Source organism: Lipotes vexillifer, unplaced genomic scaffold (genome assembly GCF_000442215.2).
Source record: "Lipotes vexillifer unplaced genomic scaffold, Lipotes_vexillifer_v1.1 scaffold591, whole genome shotgun sequence".
Lineage (NCBI taxonomy): Eukaryota > Metazoa > Chordata > Mammalia > Artiodactyla > Lipotidae > Lipotes > Lipotes vexillifer.
The window spans coordinates 3081823-3103978 of NW_006791954.1; the positions used below are offsets into that span (position 1 = coordinate 3081823).

Here is a 22156-nt window from a genome sequence, read left to right on the forward strand (position 1 = left end):
CCCGCGTCTCCTGCATCGGCAGGCGGACTCTCAAGCACTGCGCCACCAGGGAAGCCCAGCAGTCACTCATTTTAACCAAGAGAGAGAGTTGTTTGTCTTTTGTGATTAACAAATTGAACTTGTTTTTGTCTATGCTTGGATGAAATTATGAAGTGCCCTTGTTTTGTCTCACTTTATCATGGTCTTGGAGTAACCTTGTCTGAGGCTGGCATTCTATGATACTGTTTATGCCCAACAGGAAAACAACATGGACTAGCTTTCAGTGCTAGGACAACTTCTAGATGTCAGGGGCTGCTCTTTTTTTCTTTTCCTCCCCAACAAATCTCTTACATGCTCAGTAAAACTGGTCATGTATAAAGGCAAATGAAAGATTTTCAGATATGCAAAGACTCAGGAAGTATACCACCCACATACCCTCTCTTAAAAAAAAATCATTTGGAGACACACTCCAGCCAACCATTCCAGGATGCAGAAGTGCTCAAAAGGGCTAGAGATAAGCACTGGAATCACACTCACACTCATACACACACACATACAGGTAACAAAATTATATTTAAATAGATAGGTCTATATCTATATATATCCATATATAACTATATATACAGACATACAGGTAACAAAATTTCAATACCTGGATTGCTTTTATACTTTGTACCTCTTTTTGTACCTGTGGCTTTTCCTACTAAATTAATAATGGTACTGTTATAAATAAAATCATTCCCCAGCCCACACCCCTAATTCTCTCTCTTGTATAACAGAGATAACTGGCTGAGTATAAAATAAAAATTCCAAAATCAATAATACAATTATGGCCAAAGGCACCTAAGCCTCAAATAATCACGCAAATAATAGAATTAGACCTTTGTCAGAATGTCTAATTTAAGATCATAATATATTAAAGAATACCATACCTCAAACTGTGTGACAGCAGCATAGCGCACCTCTCCAGAAGGGGTAGTATATTTACTTCTATAGAAACCTTTCATTTTATCATTCAGCTCTCCAACAAAATCTATCTTTAAAGTTCCTGTACCTGTAGATTGAAGATAAATGAAAACATTTTCATGGAGATATTAAGTACAAGTTATCAAAAGTATGTCCCTAAAACACTAATTCAGCTGGCTATTGACAATGTTCAAATCATTCCTTCCTTTCTCAAATACTCCTCCTGGCAATGGAGAGAATACAGTATTTACTAAAGTAAATGGCAGACTAATCTCATGTTTAGGGTGACTGCTTAGGAAGTTCTTTAATTTTACTAACTTAGTCTCAAATTACCAATACATGAAGATAAAAGCAGGAAAAGAAATGAACATTTATTATTAAATGTATGACAAGCTATTGTGCATTGGTGATTTAAAAATATTTAGTTGGGTAGGTATTGTCTCCATTTTTTCAGATGAAGAAACTGAGCCTGAAAAGTTAAATAACTTGCCCAAGGTCACACCATTAGTAAGTAGCAAGAATAAGATTAAAAAGTTAGGTCTGTTTAATCCAAAGTTCATGCTCTCTGCCAATTATACTGTGTAAATTGGTCCTTTTAGATGACTTCATGCCAATTATTCTATTATTAAGACAAGACACAGATGTTCAATCCAAATGGAACACTGATTCCATACATTTGTAAGGAACTATAGAGAAGACGAATGATTTGATCAGCAACAGGACATAAAACAAACTTTTACAGTTACCTCATTTGAAATCTAATAATATTAAAGAAATAAATTTTAATCAATAATTATTAAATGCAAATAAAAATGCAACCTGAATACATATACCATTGTTATATAAGAGCAAAATCAATTTAGACAAAACGGGAGTTTCTGTTTTGTTTTGTTTTTTACTGAAGTGTAGTTGATTTACGATGTTGTGGCAACCTCTGCTGTACAGCAAAGTGACTCAGTTACACACAGAGACGTTCTTTTTTTATATAAAATGTGAGTTCTGGACTTCCCTCGTGGTGCAATGGTTAAGAATCCGCCTGCCAATGCAGGGGACGTGGGTTTGAGCCCTGGTCCAGGAAGATCCCACATGCCACGGAGCAACTAAGCCCATGCGCCACAACTACTGAGCCTGCGCCCTAGAGCCTGCAAGCTACAACTACTGAGCCCATGTGCCTAAGAGCCCATGCTCTGCAACAAGAGAAGCCACCGCAATGAGAAGCCCATGCACCGCAACGAAAAGTAGCCCCCGCTCACCACAATTAGAGAAAGCCCGCACACAGCAATGAAGACCCAATGCAGCCAAAAATAAAATAAATTAATTAAAAAAAAGAAAAAAGAGAGAGAAGAAAATGTGAGTTTTTATGAGTATATATACAGTTGACCCTTGAATAATGCAGAGGTTAATCCACCTATAACTTATACAGGGCCCTCCATATCCACAGTTCCTCCACATCTCCTAATTCAACCATCCTTGGACTGTGTGGTACAGTATTTATTACTGAAAAATATCTGAGTATAGGCGTACCCGTGCAGCTCAAACCTGTGTTGTTCAAGCATCAACTATGCTCTCTTTTGCTAACAGAAAAAAGATTATCACCATTATCTAGTAGTCATCTACTAAATTCAGATGCGTGACAAAACAATAATCCCATTCTGCATTTTACAAATCCAGTCACAAAAAAAAAAAAAACCCAAAATGTTGACTTTGTAATAGATCCCTTTAAAGTGCCTATTTATAAAAGAATCTAGAGCATGGGAATCTAACAAGTCAGATACAGTATGACTATAAAGTAATTAGCCACTTATATCAAAACTTTTATATCCTAATGTTTCAAACTGTCATTTTGGAATGCTGTAGAGCAATGACACTGACGTTGTTCAAAATGTTCTTGACTCTCTCTCTGACATATCCTTTTGGATGTTCTCAAAGTCATGTCTTCACCTTCCAAAACTGAACTTGCTTTTTGGAAAGGTCCAAGTCGTGAAGAGTTGAAGTCTACAGAATATGTGAATGACAAATTGCAATCTATTTCTAGACAAAACACTAATTGTGTCTATGAAATAATTAAACTGATTTTCTTATGTGCCTCAAACTGGCTCTGAAAATAATTTCAAGTGAAAATTTCAGAACTTTGCAGCAAAGTCACCACTAAAGAAAGTACCATATTCTTAAATTAATTGTGCTGGGAAAATAAAACAAAACAACTCAATTGAAGGTCCAATGAATAGACATTTGTGATATTTTTTTTTTAAAAAACCAGACATTCTATCTGAAGGGGTCAATAAATGCTTTTTTTCTTTATATTTGTTTATTTTATTTATTATTTATTTTGGTTGTGCCAGGTCTTAGTTGCGGCATGCTTGTGGGATCTAGTTCCCCGACCAGGAATCAAACCCAGACCCCCTGCATTGGGAGCACAGAGTCTTACCCACTGGACCACCAAGGAAGTCCCAATACTTTTTACTTTTAAAGAGAATGATAGATTACTGGGACAGTAAATAAGAATACAGTAAAAGAATCTGAAAGAATTCTAAATGATTGATACTGAAGAATTTAGCTATAAATAATAAAAAATTTCTCTCTATTTTCATTAGGAATTCACTGATTTTTTTTTTAGTATTTATTTATTTTCTTTATTTTTTTGGCTACATCAGGTCTTCGCTGCGGCGCTCAGGCTTCTCTCCAGTTGCTGCATGTGGGCTTCTCTCTAGTTGTGGTGCGCAGGCTCCAGAGCATGTGGGCTCTGTAGTTTGTGGCATATGGGCTCTCTCATTGAGGTGCGCGGGCTCAGTAGTTGTGATGAGCGGGCCTAGTTGCCCCACAGCATGTGGGATCTTAGTTCCCCGACCAGGGATCGAACCTGCGAACCCTGATTGGAAGGCAGATTCTTTACCACTGGACCACCGGGGAAGTCCCTCACTAATTTTTTTTTAAAAAGCAGATGTGTTCACATTAATAAAGTTTACAAGGAATATCTATTAGATTACAAAAACCCCTTTAAAGATAACCGTTTGATGGAACTTTATGTTACAATTCCATAAATGGAATTGGCCAGTCTGTTTTCCCTAAGTCAGCTGTTAAGATGTCTTTTATATAACTCATATTCCACAGTAAATCTACTTCTGACTTTTCCTATTTGGAATAAAAGTGGATTTAAAACTCAAAACTAAATAAGAAAGGCTGCTTACACTTTTAATTGGTTTTAAATCTCCAAGGTCATCATACTATATAGCAAGATATTGACAGTGACCACTTCCAAAAAGTGGCATACTAAACAAAATATAAATTATTGGGAAGGGCTATTACCTGAAATTCAAACAAAACACAAGTTTAAGTTTTTTTAATATATTAATAAATTTAGTGTCACATTATACAATACTAATTACAAAGTATCTGCTATTGATATAGTAGAATTTTAGGGCAAGAACAGGAGGGAAAAGGACTTCACGATAAATTTCATTTATGAAATTTACACCATATTGACAAACCAATTGCCAGAAAGTCTGATTTTATACCTATTTTCACACATAATTGACACTGCTTCCTCAAATTAGATACCTTATTTGAATATCCAATGTATGCAATATTTATCTGCTTGGGGTACTAAGCCTCTTAAAATATACAATAAGCTCATTTATTAATTAAACAACTGAAAAATTGGGACCTCCTCCAAAAACTTTATTTGTTTATTAAAGCTTAGGAGAGTATAATAATTGTTGTAAAACCTGAGGTAATACAATTACTAAAAATTAAATTATTAAAAATTTAATGAGGGCTTCCCTGGTGGCGCAGTGGTTGAGAGTCCGCCTGCCAATGCAGGGGACACGGGCTCGTGCCCCCGTCCGGGAAGATCCCACATACCGCGGAGCGGCTGGGCCCGTGAGCCATGGCCGCTGAGCCTGCGCATACGGAGCCTGTGCTCCGCAACGGGAGAGACCACAACAGTGAGAGGCCCGCGTACCGCAAAAAAAAAAAAAAAATTTAATAAGCCTACCAAACACTATGAAATTTAAGACAGATTACTTTATATAAAGAGAAAATAAAGCTCTCTGCCTTTCTGTCACCATTTCTTATGATCCTGTTTTCCACTCTTCAAAATGTTAACATCTTCTAGTGTTTCTCCAAATGAACGTCACTCTACAGGATCCTTAACCACCGATTCTGAGGCCGTTAGGCCTTACAATGATCATGGTCTATTCTAGAATATGGTGCTAATTTCAGAAAAGAAGATATTTTATTTAGCTATATAATATTTGGCATGACTGTTAAGACTGTTAAGTGTGAAGAGGCTAAACACAAAGGTTACTAATATCCTCCTGATATATGTTCAATATTTACTCCATTACCAGAAGAGAGACCACTTAAAATTTGAAAAAATAAGGACTTTACTCTTAAAGCAAAGAATGACTGGGTAACTTTGACCCAGAGAATCTTGGGAAAATGTGAAAGCCAGTGATTTTTGAACAGATATTTATAGATATTCAATAATTTAATATAGTCACATCTGCAAATAATTTTTTAATTCTAATATTCATATCAATTACTTATATATACTTTATATTAGCTAAAAATCTCCAAAACTCTGTCAAATGATAGTATACTAATGGTCATAACCTTCACTGACTTGTTCCTGCTTTTATTAGAAATGACTTAATTTACCATGTCTACTGTAAACAGTCCTTATCAAGAATGATGCAGCTCTTATATACTGATAATAAATGAACTCATATATATAAGGGGAAAAGAAGGGTACAGAATATGTATGACATGCTAACTTCTGTGCTCTTAAATGGTACATACATAAATGCTTATAAAAGCATGGAACAGTTTTGAGAGGATACACAGGAACTGATCACTTCTGAGAAGTGGAGCTGAGAGAGGAAGACAGGATAGAATGACAAATTATCACTATATATCATTTGAATTTCAAACCATGTCCATGTATTATATTTTTTAATATTTAATTTGAAAAATAAAAAGAGCATAATGTGGTGGCTAGAAGTGCAAAGTTTTTAGTTAAACTGCTGGTGCTAAAATTCAGACTCCGCCTGAGTTTATTTAACTTAAATAACTTGCCCAAGGTCAACAGCTAGTAAGTCATTTTTACTTCATTAATTTCTGCTCTTAAATCTTTATCTCTTCTACTTTCTTCAAGCTACCTATTCCTTTTGCCTAATTTTGATGTTGATGCGTACTTAGCTAATTAATTTTCAGTCTTCCTTCTTAGCTAAATATACTCTCTGAGAATGTTTTACCTGCATCCCACATGCTTTGTAAGTAGTAATTTCATTATTCAGTTCTAAATATTTTCTAATTTCCCTAACGAATATTCTTTGACATTAATTTTCAGAGGTATCATTTTTCCAAAGAAGGAATTTTTTTGTTTCTTTTTTGCAACTAACTTTTTTATCTTTTCACAGTGTGAATATAGTCTGTAATGATACAGATTTTAATTTTTTTAAAAAGTTCATGTTATTTCTATCAAAATAATATTTCATAGTTTAAAACCTCATATATTCTACAGGCTTACATATATAAGCTGCAGGCACCTGCCCAATGCCACTTACTCCCTACACTTGCCTCAGTAGCAACTCTGTGATTTCTATATACCTTGCTTATTTAGCTATTTTTTCATTTTACAATTTTACACCCTCTTTTCTTCTTACTATAAAAAGTGAAGCGGGGCTTCCCTGGTGGCGCGGTGGCTACAAATCTGCCTGCCAATGTAAGGGACATGGGTTCGAGCCCTGGTCCGGGAGGATCCCACATGCTGCAAAGCAACTAAGTCCGTGCACCACAACTACTGAGCCTGAACTCTAGAGCCCACGAGCCACAACTACTGAAGCCCACACATCTAGAGCCCGTGCTCCGCAAGAAGGGAAGCCACTGCAATGAGAAGCCTGCACACCGCAACAAAGAGTAGTCCTCGCAAAAAAAAAAAAAAAAAAAAGTAGCCCTTGCTCGCCGCAAAGCCTGCGTGCGGCAACAAAGACCCAACGCAGCCAAAAATAAAATAAATAATAAAAATAAATACATTAAAAAAAACAGTAAAAAGTGAAGTGTAGAGAAAGCCTGCGTGCAGCAACAAAGACCCAACGCAGCCAAAAATAAAATAAATAATAAAAATAAATACATTAAAAAAAAACAGTAAAAAGTGAAGTGTAGCTAAACTACTTCTCCACTCCTACATCTTTTACAAAGAATTAAATTTTCTGTAACCTTCCAAATCTGAAAATATTTTACTCTCTTTAACTTCACAGTTGGGCTAAGCACAGAATTCTAGATTGAAAATCAGATTCACTCATAAATTTCCATTGTTCCTGATGGTAAAATCTACTGCTATTCTGATTCCTGAACTTTGAAGGTAATCTGTCAGTCTTCCTTCCTTCCTCCCAAGTCCCTCGCCTCAGGTAGAAACTCTTTGAGAGTCTCACTTTACCCTTAAAAGTTCTAAAATTTCCTCTGATGTGAGACTTTTTACATTTGAGTCAGTCCCTCTCAGCAGTGTATTTTTTTCAAACCTAAGGCTCATGCCCCATCCGTTCAGAGAAATGTTCATGTTTTGTGTCTTTCATCATTTCCCCTTACTATCTTCTCTGTCCTCTCTTTCACTAGATGGATGTCCAGTCCTGCTAGATTGGTCTTCCAATTTTCCTAATTGGAAGATGCCTCTATTTCATCTTCTACAACTTATTTTGGTTTTTTACTTCTAATGTATTATAATTTCCAAAGCTTTTCTTACTCTATTCCATACTGTCCTTATTTAATGAATGTAATATTAATAATACTTCTAAGCATATTAATCTGTTTGGGTTTTTTGAGGCTTTCTTTTCATTTGTCTTTGCTTCTTCCAAGTTCCTATATTTCTATTATACTTATTGTTTTGCTTTTTGCTTTATGTTTCATATTAGAAGTTTTATCAAATGTCTGGTAATTGTTGTGACTTTGGGCTTGGCCATGCTATTTGCTTTGGCCAATGAAATGTGAATGGACATCACCATCCACGCAGAAGCTTTAAATGTGTCTTTGTGGTTTGGCTCTATCCCCATCCCTGAGCTTCTGCCTTCTGCCATGTAAGAGAACAGCATGCTGCAGATAGTAGCTACTCACTACAGAGCCTGGAATGAGCAGACTTGTGAGCTTAGTGGTGCTCAGTAAAGTTGGCAATATGGCTGCAGATGATCAGCAGTCCTCAGGGCCATGTGTAAACAAGAAATATTTGTTGCAAGCCACTGACATTTGTGATCCCGTCTGTGGGTTAAAATGTACATATACACTTATGGAATATTTCTAGAAAGAAATAGAATATTTCTGGAAGGATTAGTAGACAATGGAAGTAGAAGGGGTCAGAGAGAGGGAATCTCAATTTTCAGCTTATATTCTTCAGTATCTTTTAATACATGTTCATGGCAAGCATTTGTTTTTATAATAATTTCACACAAAAATAATCTTAGTTAGAAAAAGACAAAATGAAAGGTCTTTAAGAGTATCAAAATAAAAGACAAAATTTCTCCAATTTAAAATTTTTCTTAAAATACTTTTATATTAAGGGAATATATTCTCAATATAAAAATTATGGAAACCAGAGAAAGGTATGAATAAGAATAAAAATCGTCAATTATGTCAACAACCAGACATATAATTTCATTTGTACCATTTTAGAGATCTGATTCATCACCTTGTATATGTAATTTTGTATTCTGCTTTTCAATTTTACATTATAATAAGTACTTTACAGTGTTAAGAATTCACAAACCTCACTTTTAATTGCTATATATATTCCACCATACATGTATGTCATAATTAGCTTAATTATTCCCTTAGTGTTGGACAAATGCATTAATTCTAATTTTTTACTACCTTAGGTAACGTCTCAATAGACATTTCTAGGCATAAAGTGTCTCCTGTATTTATGACTTTTCTTAAGGATATATTCCTATTACCAGAATTGCTGGGTCAAAGACATGAACACGTTTAGGCTCTTAATACATACTGCCAGACCGCTTTCCAAATAAATTACATGGATTTACATTCTTACCAGTAATATGAGGCAGTCACATCATTGAGAATCGTTTATTTACTTCAGCTTATATGACAGGCAAAAACTGATGTATCAGTAGCTGTTGTTTTAATATTTCTCATTACTAGGAGGGCAAATATCTTTTCACATGTTTATTATTTATTTGCATTTTCTTTCATACAAATTATCTGTGGCTTTTCATTTGCTCACTAATCGAAGTCTTAATGCTTTACCAATTGATTTGTATATGATTTTTTCCATTATATTAAGCTCAGAACATCTAGTTTCTTTGTGCTTTTATATAGCACATATAGTAACATACCAACGAATCTTTCCATCCATGCCCTCACTAGCATAATAGCGCCCTAATCTCTGGTTGTATCTCAGAATCATCTGTGGGACATTCATCTCAGAGATCTGGATTCAATTAGTAGAAGATGGAGCTAGGCAGATATATTTTTAAAAAACTGAAAAGGTGAAAACAATGCATTACGTTCTATGTTTTTTTATTTTTTCTGGTGGCCCAAAAGTTGAAGTGCACCTGACTCTGTCTAAAGCTCTGTCTTAATACTTAATCTCCTTAAAACAATGAGTTTAAAAAAAAAAAGGACATACGATAAATTTTTCTGGAAGAAGACGTCACTATTCATAACAGGATTTTACAAAAGCCATTTCTCCTACCTGGTTGGAGAGTACTAGGAAAAGACAAGGTGACTTTTTCATCTTCATTCTGATAGTTAAATCCTGTGGCATGTATTTCTGGAATGGAAAAAAAAAATTACTTCACAAATCTGACTGGACTGATAAGACCAAATCCAAATGGCAGCAATTAACATTTTCAAGAGCAAAATCTCTACTAAAACTAAATATTCTGAATTTAATAAATTAAGTTCCTATTAACAAGAGTATCATTTCAAAGTAACCTATTTTAGGCTATGTAACCTAAGTTAAATATGCTCCTTAGAAACAATTACACATCCTATATTAATTCACAAAACTTTTATGATATAAGGGAAATAGGGCTGCTATAAATATGAAAAGGTTTACTACCAGATTCCCAGACATGCTTCATTCTCATCTTTGTGTGACTATGATACTGCTTTATATGTTGCAGTCTTACTCATGAACATTTGAAATACTGAGCAGATTGCTAAGATTTCGGTGTTAAAGATACATCAGTGAAAGTTCTGTCCCCCACCCAAACACAGGTAACAATTCCAACAAGATATAAATCATATTTCCAGTGAAATTCTTTGTTACATTTTACAGAAATAAAGAAGGTGAAAACAGGTGTGTGGATTAAATTTAGACTTTTATTTATTCCCTACCAGGAGTGAGAAGAGTCTGCTTATTTAACTGATACTTCAGAATGCTTAGTTGACACTTTAGGAAAAGAGCTAAGTAGATCAACTCCCAGCCACATCATATCCCCATTCCAAAAGAAAAATTGCCCAAAGAGGCAGCCTTAATAAGCACTTGAAAAGATGTTCAACATCTTTAACCATCAGGGAAATGCAAATCAAAACCACAATGGAAAAAAAAAAAACCCACAATGAGATACCACTTAACACCCACTAGGATGACTATAACCAAAAAGATAGACAATAATAAGGTTTAAGGGAGGATGTAGAGAATTTGGAACCCTCATACATTGCTGATAGGAATGTAAAAATGTTTCCAAATGCTATGGGAGGGACTTCCCTGGTGGCACAGTGGTTAAGAATCCACCTGTCAATGCAGGGGACACGGGTTTGATCCCTGGTCCAGGAAGATCCCACATGCCACGGAGCAACTAAGCCCATGAGCCACAACTACGGAGCCCGTGGTGCGGCACAACAAGAGAAGCCACTGCAAGAAGTCCGCGCACTGCAACGAAGAGTAGTCCCCACTCACTGCAACTAGAGAAAGCCCACGTGCAGCGACAAAGACGCAGCGCAGCCAAAAAAACAAACAAAAACAAATGCTATGGGAAACAGTCTGACAGTTCCTCAAAAGATTAAATACAGAGTTACCATATAACCCAGAAATCCCACTCTTAGATATATATCCAAAAGAAATGAATACATTATGTCCATACAAAAATTTATACACAAATGAGATCTTAGTAGCCAAAAAGTAGGAACAACCCAAATGTCCAACAATTGATGGACAGAAAAAATGTGATATACAATGGGATATTATGCTACAACAAAAAGAAACGAAGCGCTGATATATGCTACAAAGTGGATACGCCTTGAAAATATTATGCTGAGTGAAAGAAACCAGACACAAAAGGCCACATGTTTATATGAAATGTCCAGAATAGGCAAATCCATAGAGACAGAAAGTAGACTAGCCGTTGCCTAGGGCTGGAAGGTCATGCAGAAATGGGAAGTGACTGCTCATGGGTACTTTCTTTTTGCGATGATGACAATGTTCTAAGAGACTACCCTGGTGGTCCAGTGGTTGAGAATCCGTCTTCCAATGCAGGGACGCAGGTTCGATCCCTGGTCGGGAACTAAGATCCCACATGCCGCAGGGCAAATAAGCCCGTGCACTGTAACCGCTGAGCCAGTGCACCTCAACTAGAGAGCCTGCACGCCGCAAAACACAGAGCCCACGCGCCACAACTACAGAGCGCAAGCACTCTGGAGCCTGCACACCACAACTAGAGAGAAGTCTCCGTGCCGCAACTAGAGAGAAGCTTGCATGCCACAACGAAGGGCCCACATGCCGCAATTAAGACCCAACCCAGCCAAATAAATAAATAATTTTTTTTAAAAAAAGGGGAAGAAAATGCTCTAATTGATTCTGACGATGATTGCACAACTCTGTGAATATATTAAAAACCACTGAATTGAACTGTATGGTGTGTGAATTATATCTCAACAAGCTATTATTAAAAGAGAGGTAGCCTTACCAGTCACAGGCTTAAGTTTGATATGGGTAACAGTGACTCAAATTTAATAACATTCTATGAACCAGGCAAGATGCCCACAATTCACTTTTGTTTTTTCAAATGAGTCAGCCAAAGATTAAATTTCCAATGTTTCTTTTTTTTTTTTAATATTTATTTATTTATTTAGGTTGTGCTGGGTCTTAGTTGCGGCATGCAGGATCTTTTAGTTAAGGCATGCAGGATCTTAATTGCCGCGTGCGGAATTCTTAGTTGCGGCATGCAGATTCTTAGTTGCGGTATGAGGACTTCTTAGTTGCAGCATGCAAACTTTCAGTTGCAGCATGCAGACTTTTAGTTGTGGCATGCATGCGGGATCTAGTTCCCTGACCAGGGATCAAATCCAGGGCCCCTGCACTGAGAGCATGGAGTCTTACCCACTGGACAACAAGGGAAATCCCTCCAAGGTTTCTAATACGATGGTTCAAACATGTCTTTATAAAGCCAAAATCTTTACAAAACCAATAAGAAACTATAACTTCAGTTTTTAAAAGAACTTTAATCAATTATTCCTCATTTTACAGATGAAGAAAATGAGGCATATAAAGTTAATGATTCACCTAAGGTCACAGAGCTGGACTAGAACTCAGTTCCCTTCCTATTCCTGTTGCCAAAATTCTTTCTGCTATCATAAGCTAGCTCCTAAATTTGAACAGAAACTCAAGACTTGGTATATATATACAATATTAATGAAATCTCTACTGAAACAATGACTTTTGCTGGCAAAAATCTGAGATTTGCTCTAACTTGATCCCCAAGAATAGAATCTTACTTTGCCTATAGGGAAGCTAAGAAGCACTTCAAGGCTTAAGAATGTACCTTTCTAACTAATGTATGAAGTAGCATTACAATACCTCTGAGGTACTCTGATCAAAGACCATCTCCATAAAAGTTTACTAAAGCTAACTTGTTTTTATAGATGCACAAAAAAGCTTCAAAATGGTAAGAAATGAAGCTAGAAAAACAAAAGAATAGCAGTTTTTAAATTGAAATAATCAAGCACTGTATTGTTAGGTTACATTCCACAAAATATGCTTCCAAATGTACATATCAACTATACATGCGTACCAAAAAAGGAGCAAAATTTCCGCCAAAATTCTCTTAGTAAAAAGGGAGTAGCTGGGCTTCCCTGGTGGCGCAGTGGTTGAGAGTCTGCCTGCCGAGGCAGGGGACACGGGTTCGTGCCCCGGTCCGGGAAGATCCCACATGCCGTGGAGCGGCTAGGCCCATGAGCCATGGCCGCTGAGCCTGCGCATCCGGAGCCTGTGCTCCGCAACGGGAGAGGCCACAACAGTGAGAGGCCCGCGGATCGCAAAAAAAAAAAAAAATTTAAAGGGCTTCCCTGGTGGCGCAGTGGTTGAGAGTCTGCCTGCCGAGGCAGGGGACACGGGTTCGTGCCCCGGTCCGGGAAGATCCCACATGCCGTGGAGCGGCTAGGCCCATGAGCCATGGCCGCTGAGCCTGCGCATCCGGAGCCTGTGCTCCGCAACGGGAGAGGCCACAACAGTGAGAGGCCCGCGGATCGCAAAAAAAAAAAAAAAAAGGGAGTAGCCATATATTTGAATTCTTTAAATGTCTACTGTATTATGGGATACTCTTCCAATTACTTTATACTGGACAACATACTACTTGGCAAATGTACATTAGAGTTTGAAATAACCTCGGTCAATTGTAGTTTTGTATATTCTGCATACAGCACCACCATTTATCCAGTGGCTCAAGTCAAAAATATGAAATGATCCTAACTGCCTCCCCTCCATCTCTTATACCACATGTCTCTTATACCATACATCCAACAAGCAAATTCAACACCCTTAATCCCAGACTTTTCAGTGTCTCCACCACTACAGCCCAGTCCAGAGTACCATTATTTTCTCTCCTCGACCACTACAATAGCCTCTTAACATTGCTGACGAGGGGATTTTTGCAGAAACTGTGGCCAGCAATTTGTTACATAAGGGAATATTGAAACACCCAAGTTTGAGTAAATATCAACAACTTTTTTGCATGTAATGTAATTATTTGAAACTTTGTATATGTCTTACTAAAGCATTCTAATATTTTGTTAGAGTGTGATATGCAGTACAGCAGGCACCTCCGTGCAGGGGAACAGAACATCTATTACAAATATACCGTGTTTCACTACACTTTCCCCTAAGAGCAGACTCTACGGTTTCTGGCAGCATTTTTTTTTTTTTTAGTCCTGTGTATATTATTTCCTCTAGCATATATTCTTTTATTTTACCTGAGAGTCGACAAGGTGGATCTTTGCGAAATGCCACAAGAAGGACCAGGTTCGGGACTACCATGACACTTACCAGAATGTCCAGTTATCCATTCTCTAGCTACTGCTAAGAAAAATTGCTTATAAGTCATTTTATTCTATGCATTAAGGTTACAGTAAAATTTTAAATGCACTGAATAAACCTCAATTACTCAAATAGAAACTTACTTTCTTATACCATTTTCAAGTTTTCTGGAAGATACTGAAGTTTGCCAGATATTGATCAGACTGATCAACTCCTTTCATATATTTATTATACTCTAATACAGGGGCCCCCAACCCCCAGGTCACGGACCGGTAGTGGTCCGTGGCCTGTCAGGAACTGGGCCGCACAGCAGTAGGTGAGCGGCAGAAGAGCGAGCAAAGCTTCATCTGCCGCTCCCCATCGCTTGCATTACCACCTAAACCATCCCCCCACCATCCGTGGAAAAACTGTCTTCCACAAAACCAGTCCCTGGTGATAAAAAGGTTGGGGACAGCTGCTCTAATATATAAGTGGGCTTAGTTATCTGATGGCCAGTCCTCCTGTCTGCCTTCCTGTAGATGTTATGGATCCATGCTATGGAGAGGCTATGGATGTGTCATGTATAGTTGTCACCATGTGGACCAGCCTCTTGTCTTTCCATATAAGAAGAGTCACTTCTCCCTTCCATAAGAATGTCATTTCTCCCCTCTGCAGATATTTAGATTTCTCCTTTAATTGGTTTGGTAGATCACGATTCTCTCTTATAGTCCCACAAACTCTGGTTTTATTTTCAACAATATTTCAGATGTGGACACACTGTTGTAATAACTGTCTTGGTAAATATGGTGCCATGAACCAAGATAACGTTGTAGGACCGATAATATTGTTTCTTATAGTTTCTTTCCTTCATCCATGTAAATCTCAAGGGTGCATATATATCCAGTTTCACTTTCACCAACGATCCTGACCAAAATTCCGTATTTTGTAAGTTTTCTGGGGTTACAGGTTTTGAATCTGAGTCATCCTCTCTACTTTATCACTGTCTCCACAAGTGACAGCTCTTGTCTGGTTATATAGATTGATTGAAATTTTGGTAGAGGGACTTCCTTGGTGGTCCACTGGGTAAGACTCTATGCTCCAAATCCAGGGGGCCCAGATTCGATCCCTGGTCAGGGAACTAAATCCCACATGCATGCTGCAACAGAGAGTTTGCATGCCGCAACTAAGACCCGGCACAGCCCGCATAAATAGATAATAGATAGATAAATAAATAAATAAATAGATAGATAAATAAATATTTTTAAAATTTATTAAACATTTTTGGTAGAAAATAAACCAAAAGAGGTTTAACTTTTGAAATTCTGTCTGTAGGAAGTGGAGCTCCTGAGTTATCATTAAAGTGAAGAAATGTCATTATTTGTTGGAACCTTCTTCTCGTCATAATCTTTGGAAAGATAGGTGTTTCAAGTAAGGTATCAGTTGACCAATGTTCTTTCCAGTGTGACTTTCTTATTTGTCCCATCAAAGTTATTAATCCAAGAAACTTCTTCATGTCACTATTGGTTACATCAGAACATTTTAAAGCCTCATCATACTTTTTATATGATTTTTCATTCTGTTGGTGATACAAGTTTGTTTGAGAAGTGACCAACTCAAAAAACTCGTTACCAAAAATTGTTATTTCACTAACATTTTGCGGGTTATTACATTCAATAGTTAAACCTGGGCTTTCCTGGTGGCGCAGTGGTTAAGAATCCGTCTGCCAATGCAGGGGACACGAGTTCGAGCCCTGGCCCGGGAAGGTCCCACATGCCGCGGAGCAAATAAGCCCGTGTGCCACAACTACTGAGCCTGCGCTCTAGAGCTCGTGTAACTACTGAGCCCACATGCCACAACTACTGAAGCCTGCATGCCTATAGCCCATGCTCCGCAACAAGAGAAGCCACTGCAATGAGAAGCCTGCACACAGCAACGAACAGCAGCCCCCGCTCACTGCAACCAGAGAAAGCCCGCACACAGCAACAAAGACCCAACGCAGCCCAAAATATAAATAAATAAATAAATTTATTTATTTAAAAAAAAAGTTACACCTGACACACCTGTAAAGTTTTCTAATTTTTGTGAAATGTTGTCTTCAACCCACTCTTCTGCCAAAGAAAAGGATCATTCTCCAGCACCATGGGTTTCATTTTCACTTTCCATATCAGAATCAATCACTAAGGTGTTTTGTCTTTTTGTTGGTCTAATATTCACATTCGTCTGAATCAGAACTATGGTCTGAAGAACTATCATCTTCTGAGACACTAGTATATACATGGCTCAGACAATCAGTGAAAGCATCTGGATAAAATTCACTGAAATATTCTTCACTCAAAATTTCGCAATGCATCATTTTTGAAAATTTTACGGTAATAAACTTGCGTTTATAATATACACAAGGTGGAACAAAAACCTAATGGAGCAAAATGTGAATGATAACGACAATTATAAGTAGTATAATGAAACCTTGATCAATTTTAAGCTCTAACAATGTCTCACGGTGATGTTAATTGTATCGGCTAACAAAAGACGTATTAATATGTCTCCAGTCAATAAATTGTTAACTCTGTTTCCACTTTTGCTGCCTTATAATCTTGTCTTCACACAGCAGCTAGAGTAATCAGTGAGATCTAAGCCTCTAACGGAGTCCCAAATATTCAGAATGAAAAGCTAAGTCTGCTTAAGATGGGCAATTATTTCTTGGAGAGGACCACAAAAAGCACTCACCATAAAATAAAGAAATTGATAGATCAAATTTCTTTAATATCATACTGTACGGCACAGGGAACTATATTCAATATCCTGTGATAAACCATAATGGGAAAGAATATGAAAAAGAATAAATAAATGTAAAAAAAATTTTTTAACTTGTAATTATCAAAAGACACTATTAAGAAAATGCACAGGCAAACCACAGACCAGGAGACAATATTTTACTTTGTATATATGACAAAACACTTGTATCCAGGACATGCATAAAAACTTCTACAACTCAATAAAAAGACAGACAACCCCAGGGCTTCCCTGGTGGCACAGTGGTTGAGAGTCCGCCTGCCAATGCAGGGGACACAGGTTCGTGCCCCGGTCTGGGAAGATCCCACATGCCGCGGAGCGGCTGGGCCCGTGAGCCATGGCCTTTAAGCCTGCACGTCTGGAGCCTGTGCTCCGCAACGGGAGAGCCAAGCACAGGCAGAATCTTCGACATTGGTCTTACCAATACAATGTCTTTCTAGATATGCTTCCTCTGGCAAGGGAAACAAAAGCAAAAATAAACAAATGGGATTACATCAAACTAAAAGGCTTCTGCACAGCAAAGGAAACCATCAATAAAACAAAAAGACAACCTACCAAATGGGAGAAGGTATTTGCAAATGATGTATTTGAAAAGGGGTTAATCTCCAAAATATATAAACAACACATACAACCAACAACAAAAAAAAAACCCTGATTTTAAAATGGACAGAGGAGCTAAATAGACATTTCTTCCAAAGAAGACATATAAATGGCCAACAGGCACATGAAAAGATGTTCAACATCATTAATTTTTAGGGAAATGCAAATCAAAACCACAATGAGATATCCCCTCATGCCTGTTAGACTGGCTATTATCAAAAAGACAAGAAATAACAAGTGTTGGCAAGGATCTGGGGAAAAGGGAACTCTAATCAACTGTTGGTGGGAATGTAAACTGGTGTGGCCACTACGGAAGACAGTATGGAGATTCCTCAAAAATTTAAGAATAGAATTACTGGGACTTCCCTGGTGGCGCAGTGGTTTAAGAATCCATCTGCCAATGCAGGGGACACGGGTTCGAGCCCTGGTCTGGGAAGATCCACATGCTGCAAAGAAACTGAGCCTGTGCGCCACAACTACTGAGCCCGAGTGCCACAACTACTGAGCTCTGCAACAAGAGAAGCCACTGCAATGAGAAGCCCACGCACCGCAACACAGAGTAGCCCCTGCTCACCACAACTAGAGAAAGCCCGTGTGCAGCAATGAAGACCCAACACAGCCATAAATAAATAAATGAATGAATGAATGGATAGAATTACCATATGATCCAGCTATCCCACTTCTGGGTATTTATCCAAAGAATATGAAAACACTAATTCAAAAAGATATATGCACCCCTATGTTCATCACAACCTCATTTACAATAGCCAAGGAATGGAAACAACCTAAGCACCCATCAACAGATAAATGGATAAAGATGTGGGATATATACACAATGGAATATTACTCAGCCATAAAAAGATGAAATCTTGCCATCTGCCACAACACGGATGAACCTTGAGGTTATTATGCTAAGTAAAATAAGTCAGATAAAGAAAGACAAATACCACACGATATCACTGATATGTGGAATATAAAACAAAACTAATTTTAAAAAGCAAAATAAATGAACAAACTGAATCAAACAAAAACAAACATGCAGATACAGAGAACACAGTAGTGGTTACTGGGGGTGGAGGGTGCCCAGGAGAGGGCAAAATGGGTAAAGGAGATCAACTGTATAGTGATGAACAGAAATGAAATTTTTGGTGGTGAGCACGCTGTATGGTATACAGAAGTAGAAATATAATGTTGTACACATGAAACATATAACAAAATGTCATTGAAGATACGGAGCAATGACTAGAACTCATATTTTGCTGCTGGTGCCTCACTGTTGTTCCTCAAAGACTGCAAACATTCTCCAACCTCAGAGTTTCTGCAACTTCATGGAAAATTCTTTATCCAGTTACCTACACACTTTATGTCATTCAGGTCTCTGCTCAAATCACTTCTTTAGAAATCTGTTCTATCACCTTAAACAACAATCTTCACTCTATATCCTCTTATGTGATTTCTGAGTACTTATCACTACTTTGTTACTTTGTTACCACATATTTGTTACTGTCTTTCTTTCCAGATTGAATATATGTATCTGGAATGTTGATTCTTGGTTTTGTCCACAATTCTACCTCCAATGCTAGAATGGTTTCTGGAACATAGTAGGTTTAGTAAATATTAGCAGCACAAATAGATCACTTTAAAAAGCAACAGACTAAGTGATTACATCATAGAGCTCATCAATACCATCCATACAAAATACATTAATAAAAAAACCCTGGGACTTCCCTGGTAGTGCAGGGAATAAGTTGGCACAGGTGGATAAGACTCCACGCTCCCAATGCCAGGGGCCTGGGTTTGATCCCTGGTCAAGGAATTAGATCCCAACATGCATGCCACAAGTAAGGAGCCTGCCTGCCACACTAAGAGCCAGTGCAACCAAATAAATAAATAAATATTTTTTAAAAAACCTTTACTAATGTTATATGAATGGGGATTTATGGCTAGGGAGAAATTTTCCAATTAAAACATAATACAGTGATTCAAAAAGGGATCTATCTCAAATACCTTAGAAGATAATATTTGCTCTGGAACAATTAGATTGTTCAAAGTGTGGAAAGTCATTAATACTAAAATACATATGAAAAGTCTGAATAAATCTACTTCATTGAAGTAGAGAAGAAAAGGTAATATTTCTAAATTAATGTTCATATTAATTTAATACTAATGTATCAATAACAGTTTATATTAACATATTTATAATTTAAAATGTATACATGTAAACTGAGCATTATAAGTAGACACTTTCCTACATCATGTATAAACAATAAAATTAAACTTAACCAAACTTAACCTTGATTAAAAAACTTCTTTAAAAAATATTTTAAATGGGAGAGTAGGAATCTTATAATCAGGCATATATGGTTATTCAACTCTCTAAGCCTTCACTGTCATACTTGTAAAATTAAAGTCATTATCTACTCCTTAGTTATTTGAAGATTATATAATATACTCTATGCAAAGTGCTTAGCATAGTGTCTGGTTATGACAAATTACTTATCATGGAGTGCTACATTTCAGAAAAAAATTAAATGTAATTGGCATTTTCAAATCTATGGATATAAACATACATATTTGGGAATAAGCATGCATGTGTTAAGTATGTATTTTAGTAATCAAATAAACAGAAGCAAAATTTGAATATAACCATAGCACGTATAAAACTGTAACAAGAAAAATCTTATACTCAAAACTACTAACAATATTCACTTTGACTATAAAAGTTTACTCATGACAGTATATACCTACAAAGTTGATAACAAAACAGACCATAAATTGGATTTTAAATGTCACTTTTTAAAAACCAATTAAGATATAATTTTGACTTAAGTAAAAAAAATTTCAGAACACAGTATACTATCATTCATGAGCACACACACATTACATATGTATATATAGAAATACAGACACACACATATCCATATATCTATAGATATCCGTAGATATACAGACACACACACATGAACATATATACACATATATGTCTGTAAATGCATAGAACAATCTGAGGAAGGATACATATAAACCTGACAACTTTGTCTCCAGGCAGGAGAGCTGGAAGGCTGGAGAGGCCTTACTTAGCAGGCTTACTTAGTACTGCATATCTTTTGAACTTGGCATCATGTGTACATATTAACTATGAAAAAATTTTTAATTGTTAAAAAAAATCTTTTTAAAGATATTCCTTTTGAGATCCTGGTCAAATTTTTATAGGAAGCCCATTTATCAAAAACATCTAATGAATATGTGTTCTCATTCTGGGTTTTCCAAGTGTGGCTTATTGACAAGGAGGCACTCTTGCCTAGGTCTTTAGGACTTTGGCCAACCATAATTCAAAAACCATACTCATCTTTAGAAAACACATAAGGTGAAGTGGCTCATCTTCTTTGTACAATCAGCCAGTGCAAAACTCTCTAACTATAACCAAAAGAAGGCAGACACTCTTAATCACTGTACCACTTAAGTCTCTTGACAAAATTTGAGAACCTCTCTCACATGAGTTTTTCTAGAACAAAGAGTTTGTTCAATATTTGTGCAGGTATCCTATCTGGTCCAATACCTTTCCTTTAAATTACCCTGCTTACTTCCACAAAGAATACCAGGATCCTCAGGCCCCTTCGTGAATCTGCTTTACTTCATTGTAATTTCCCCCCTCTCAGCTGGCGTTTCCCACTTTGTCACTTAATATGTTAATTCTGGTTCTCTCTTCTGCCATAATAGGCCTCAAGAGGGATACAATGCCTTTTATTTAGTAAACACCTACACAGCTATAAGGGAACCTGTTGTGTTATCAATGAATTTGTGCCAATTTGTGTTATCAATGAATAACACAATGAGTAATTATAAGGTAACTCCTGCTCTTCTTATTAAAAAAAATCTAGGTCAGGGACTTCCCTGGCGGTGCAGTGGTTAAGAATCCGCCTGCCAATGCAGGGGACACGGGTTCGAGCCCTGGTCTGGTAAGATCCAAATGCCACGGAGCAACTAAGCCCGTGTGCCACAACTACTGAGCCTGCGCTCTAGAGCCGACGTGCTGCCCGCGCACCTAGAGCCCGTGCTCTGCAACAAGAGAAGCTACCACGATGAGAAGCCCACACACTGCAACAAAGTGTAGCCCCTACTCAACGCAACTAGAGAAAGCCCGAGTGCAGCAACGAAGACCCAACACAGCCAAAAATAAATAAAAACAAACAAAAACAAGGTAACTTGTAAAAAAAAAAAAAAAAAAAAAAAAAGAGGCACCGTTAAGAAAGTGAAGATGCAGAAGGTATTTGTAATACACAAGGGGCAGAGAACTTATATCCAGAACATAAAAAGAATTCCTTTAAATTCTAAGAAAAAGACACAGAACCCAGTAGAAAAATGGACAAAAAACTTTTAACAGATACATCACAATAGAAGAAATAAATATGTCCAATATACATATAAAAGGTAACCAACCTCATTAAAATCAGGAAATAAAAATTAAAACCTCCATCAGATACCCACCAAGTTAGCTAACAGCAAGAAGTCTGAAAATATCAAGTGTTAATGAGGACAAGAAAAGATGGTACCCACTCCCGGAAGTAGTGTAAC

General features: G+C 37.1%; 1 protein-coding gene across 1 annotated transcript in view; it reads right to left on the reverse strand.

Annotated features, from left to right (window-relative positions):
- NPEPPS (aminopeptidase puromycin sensitive) overlaps positions 1-22156 on the reverse strand; it is a 101219-nt gene that overhangs the window by 33320 nt on the left and 45743 nt on the right. Inside the window, 2 exon segments of the mRNA XM_007465136.1 lie at positions 912-1033; positions 9647-9724. Coding sequence (XP_007465198.1) covers positions 912-1033; positions 9647-9724 — 200 coding nt within the window.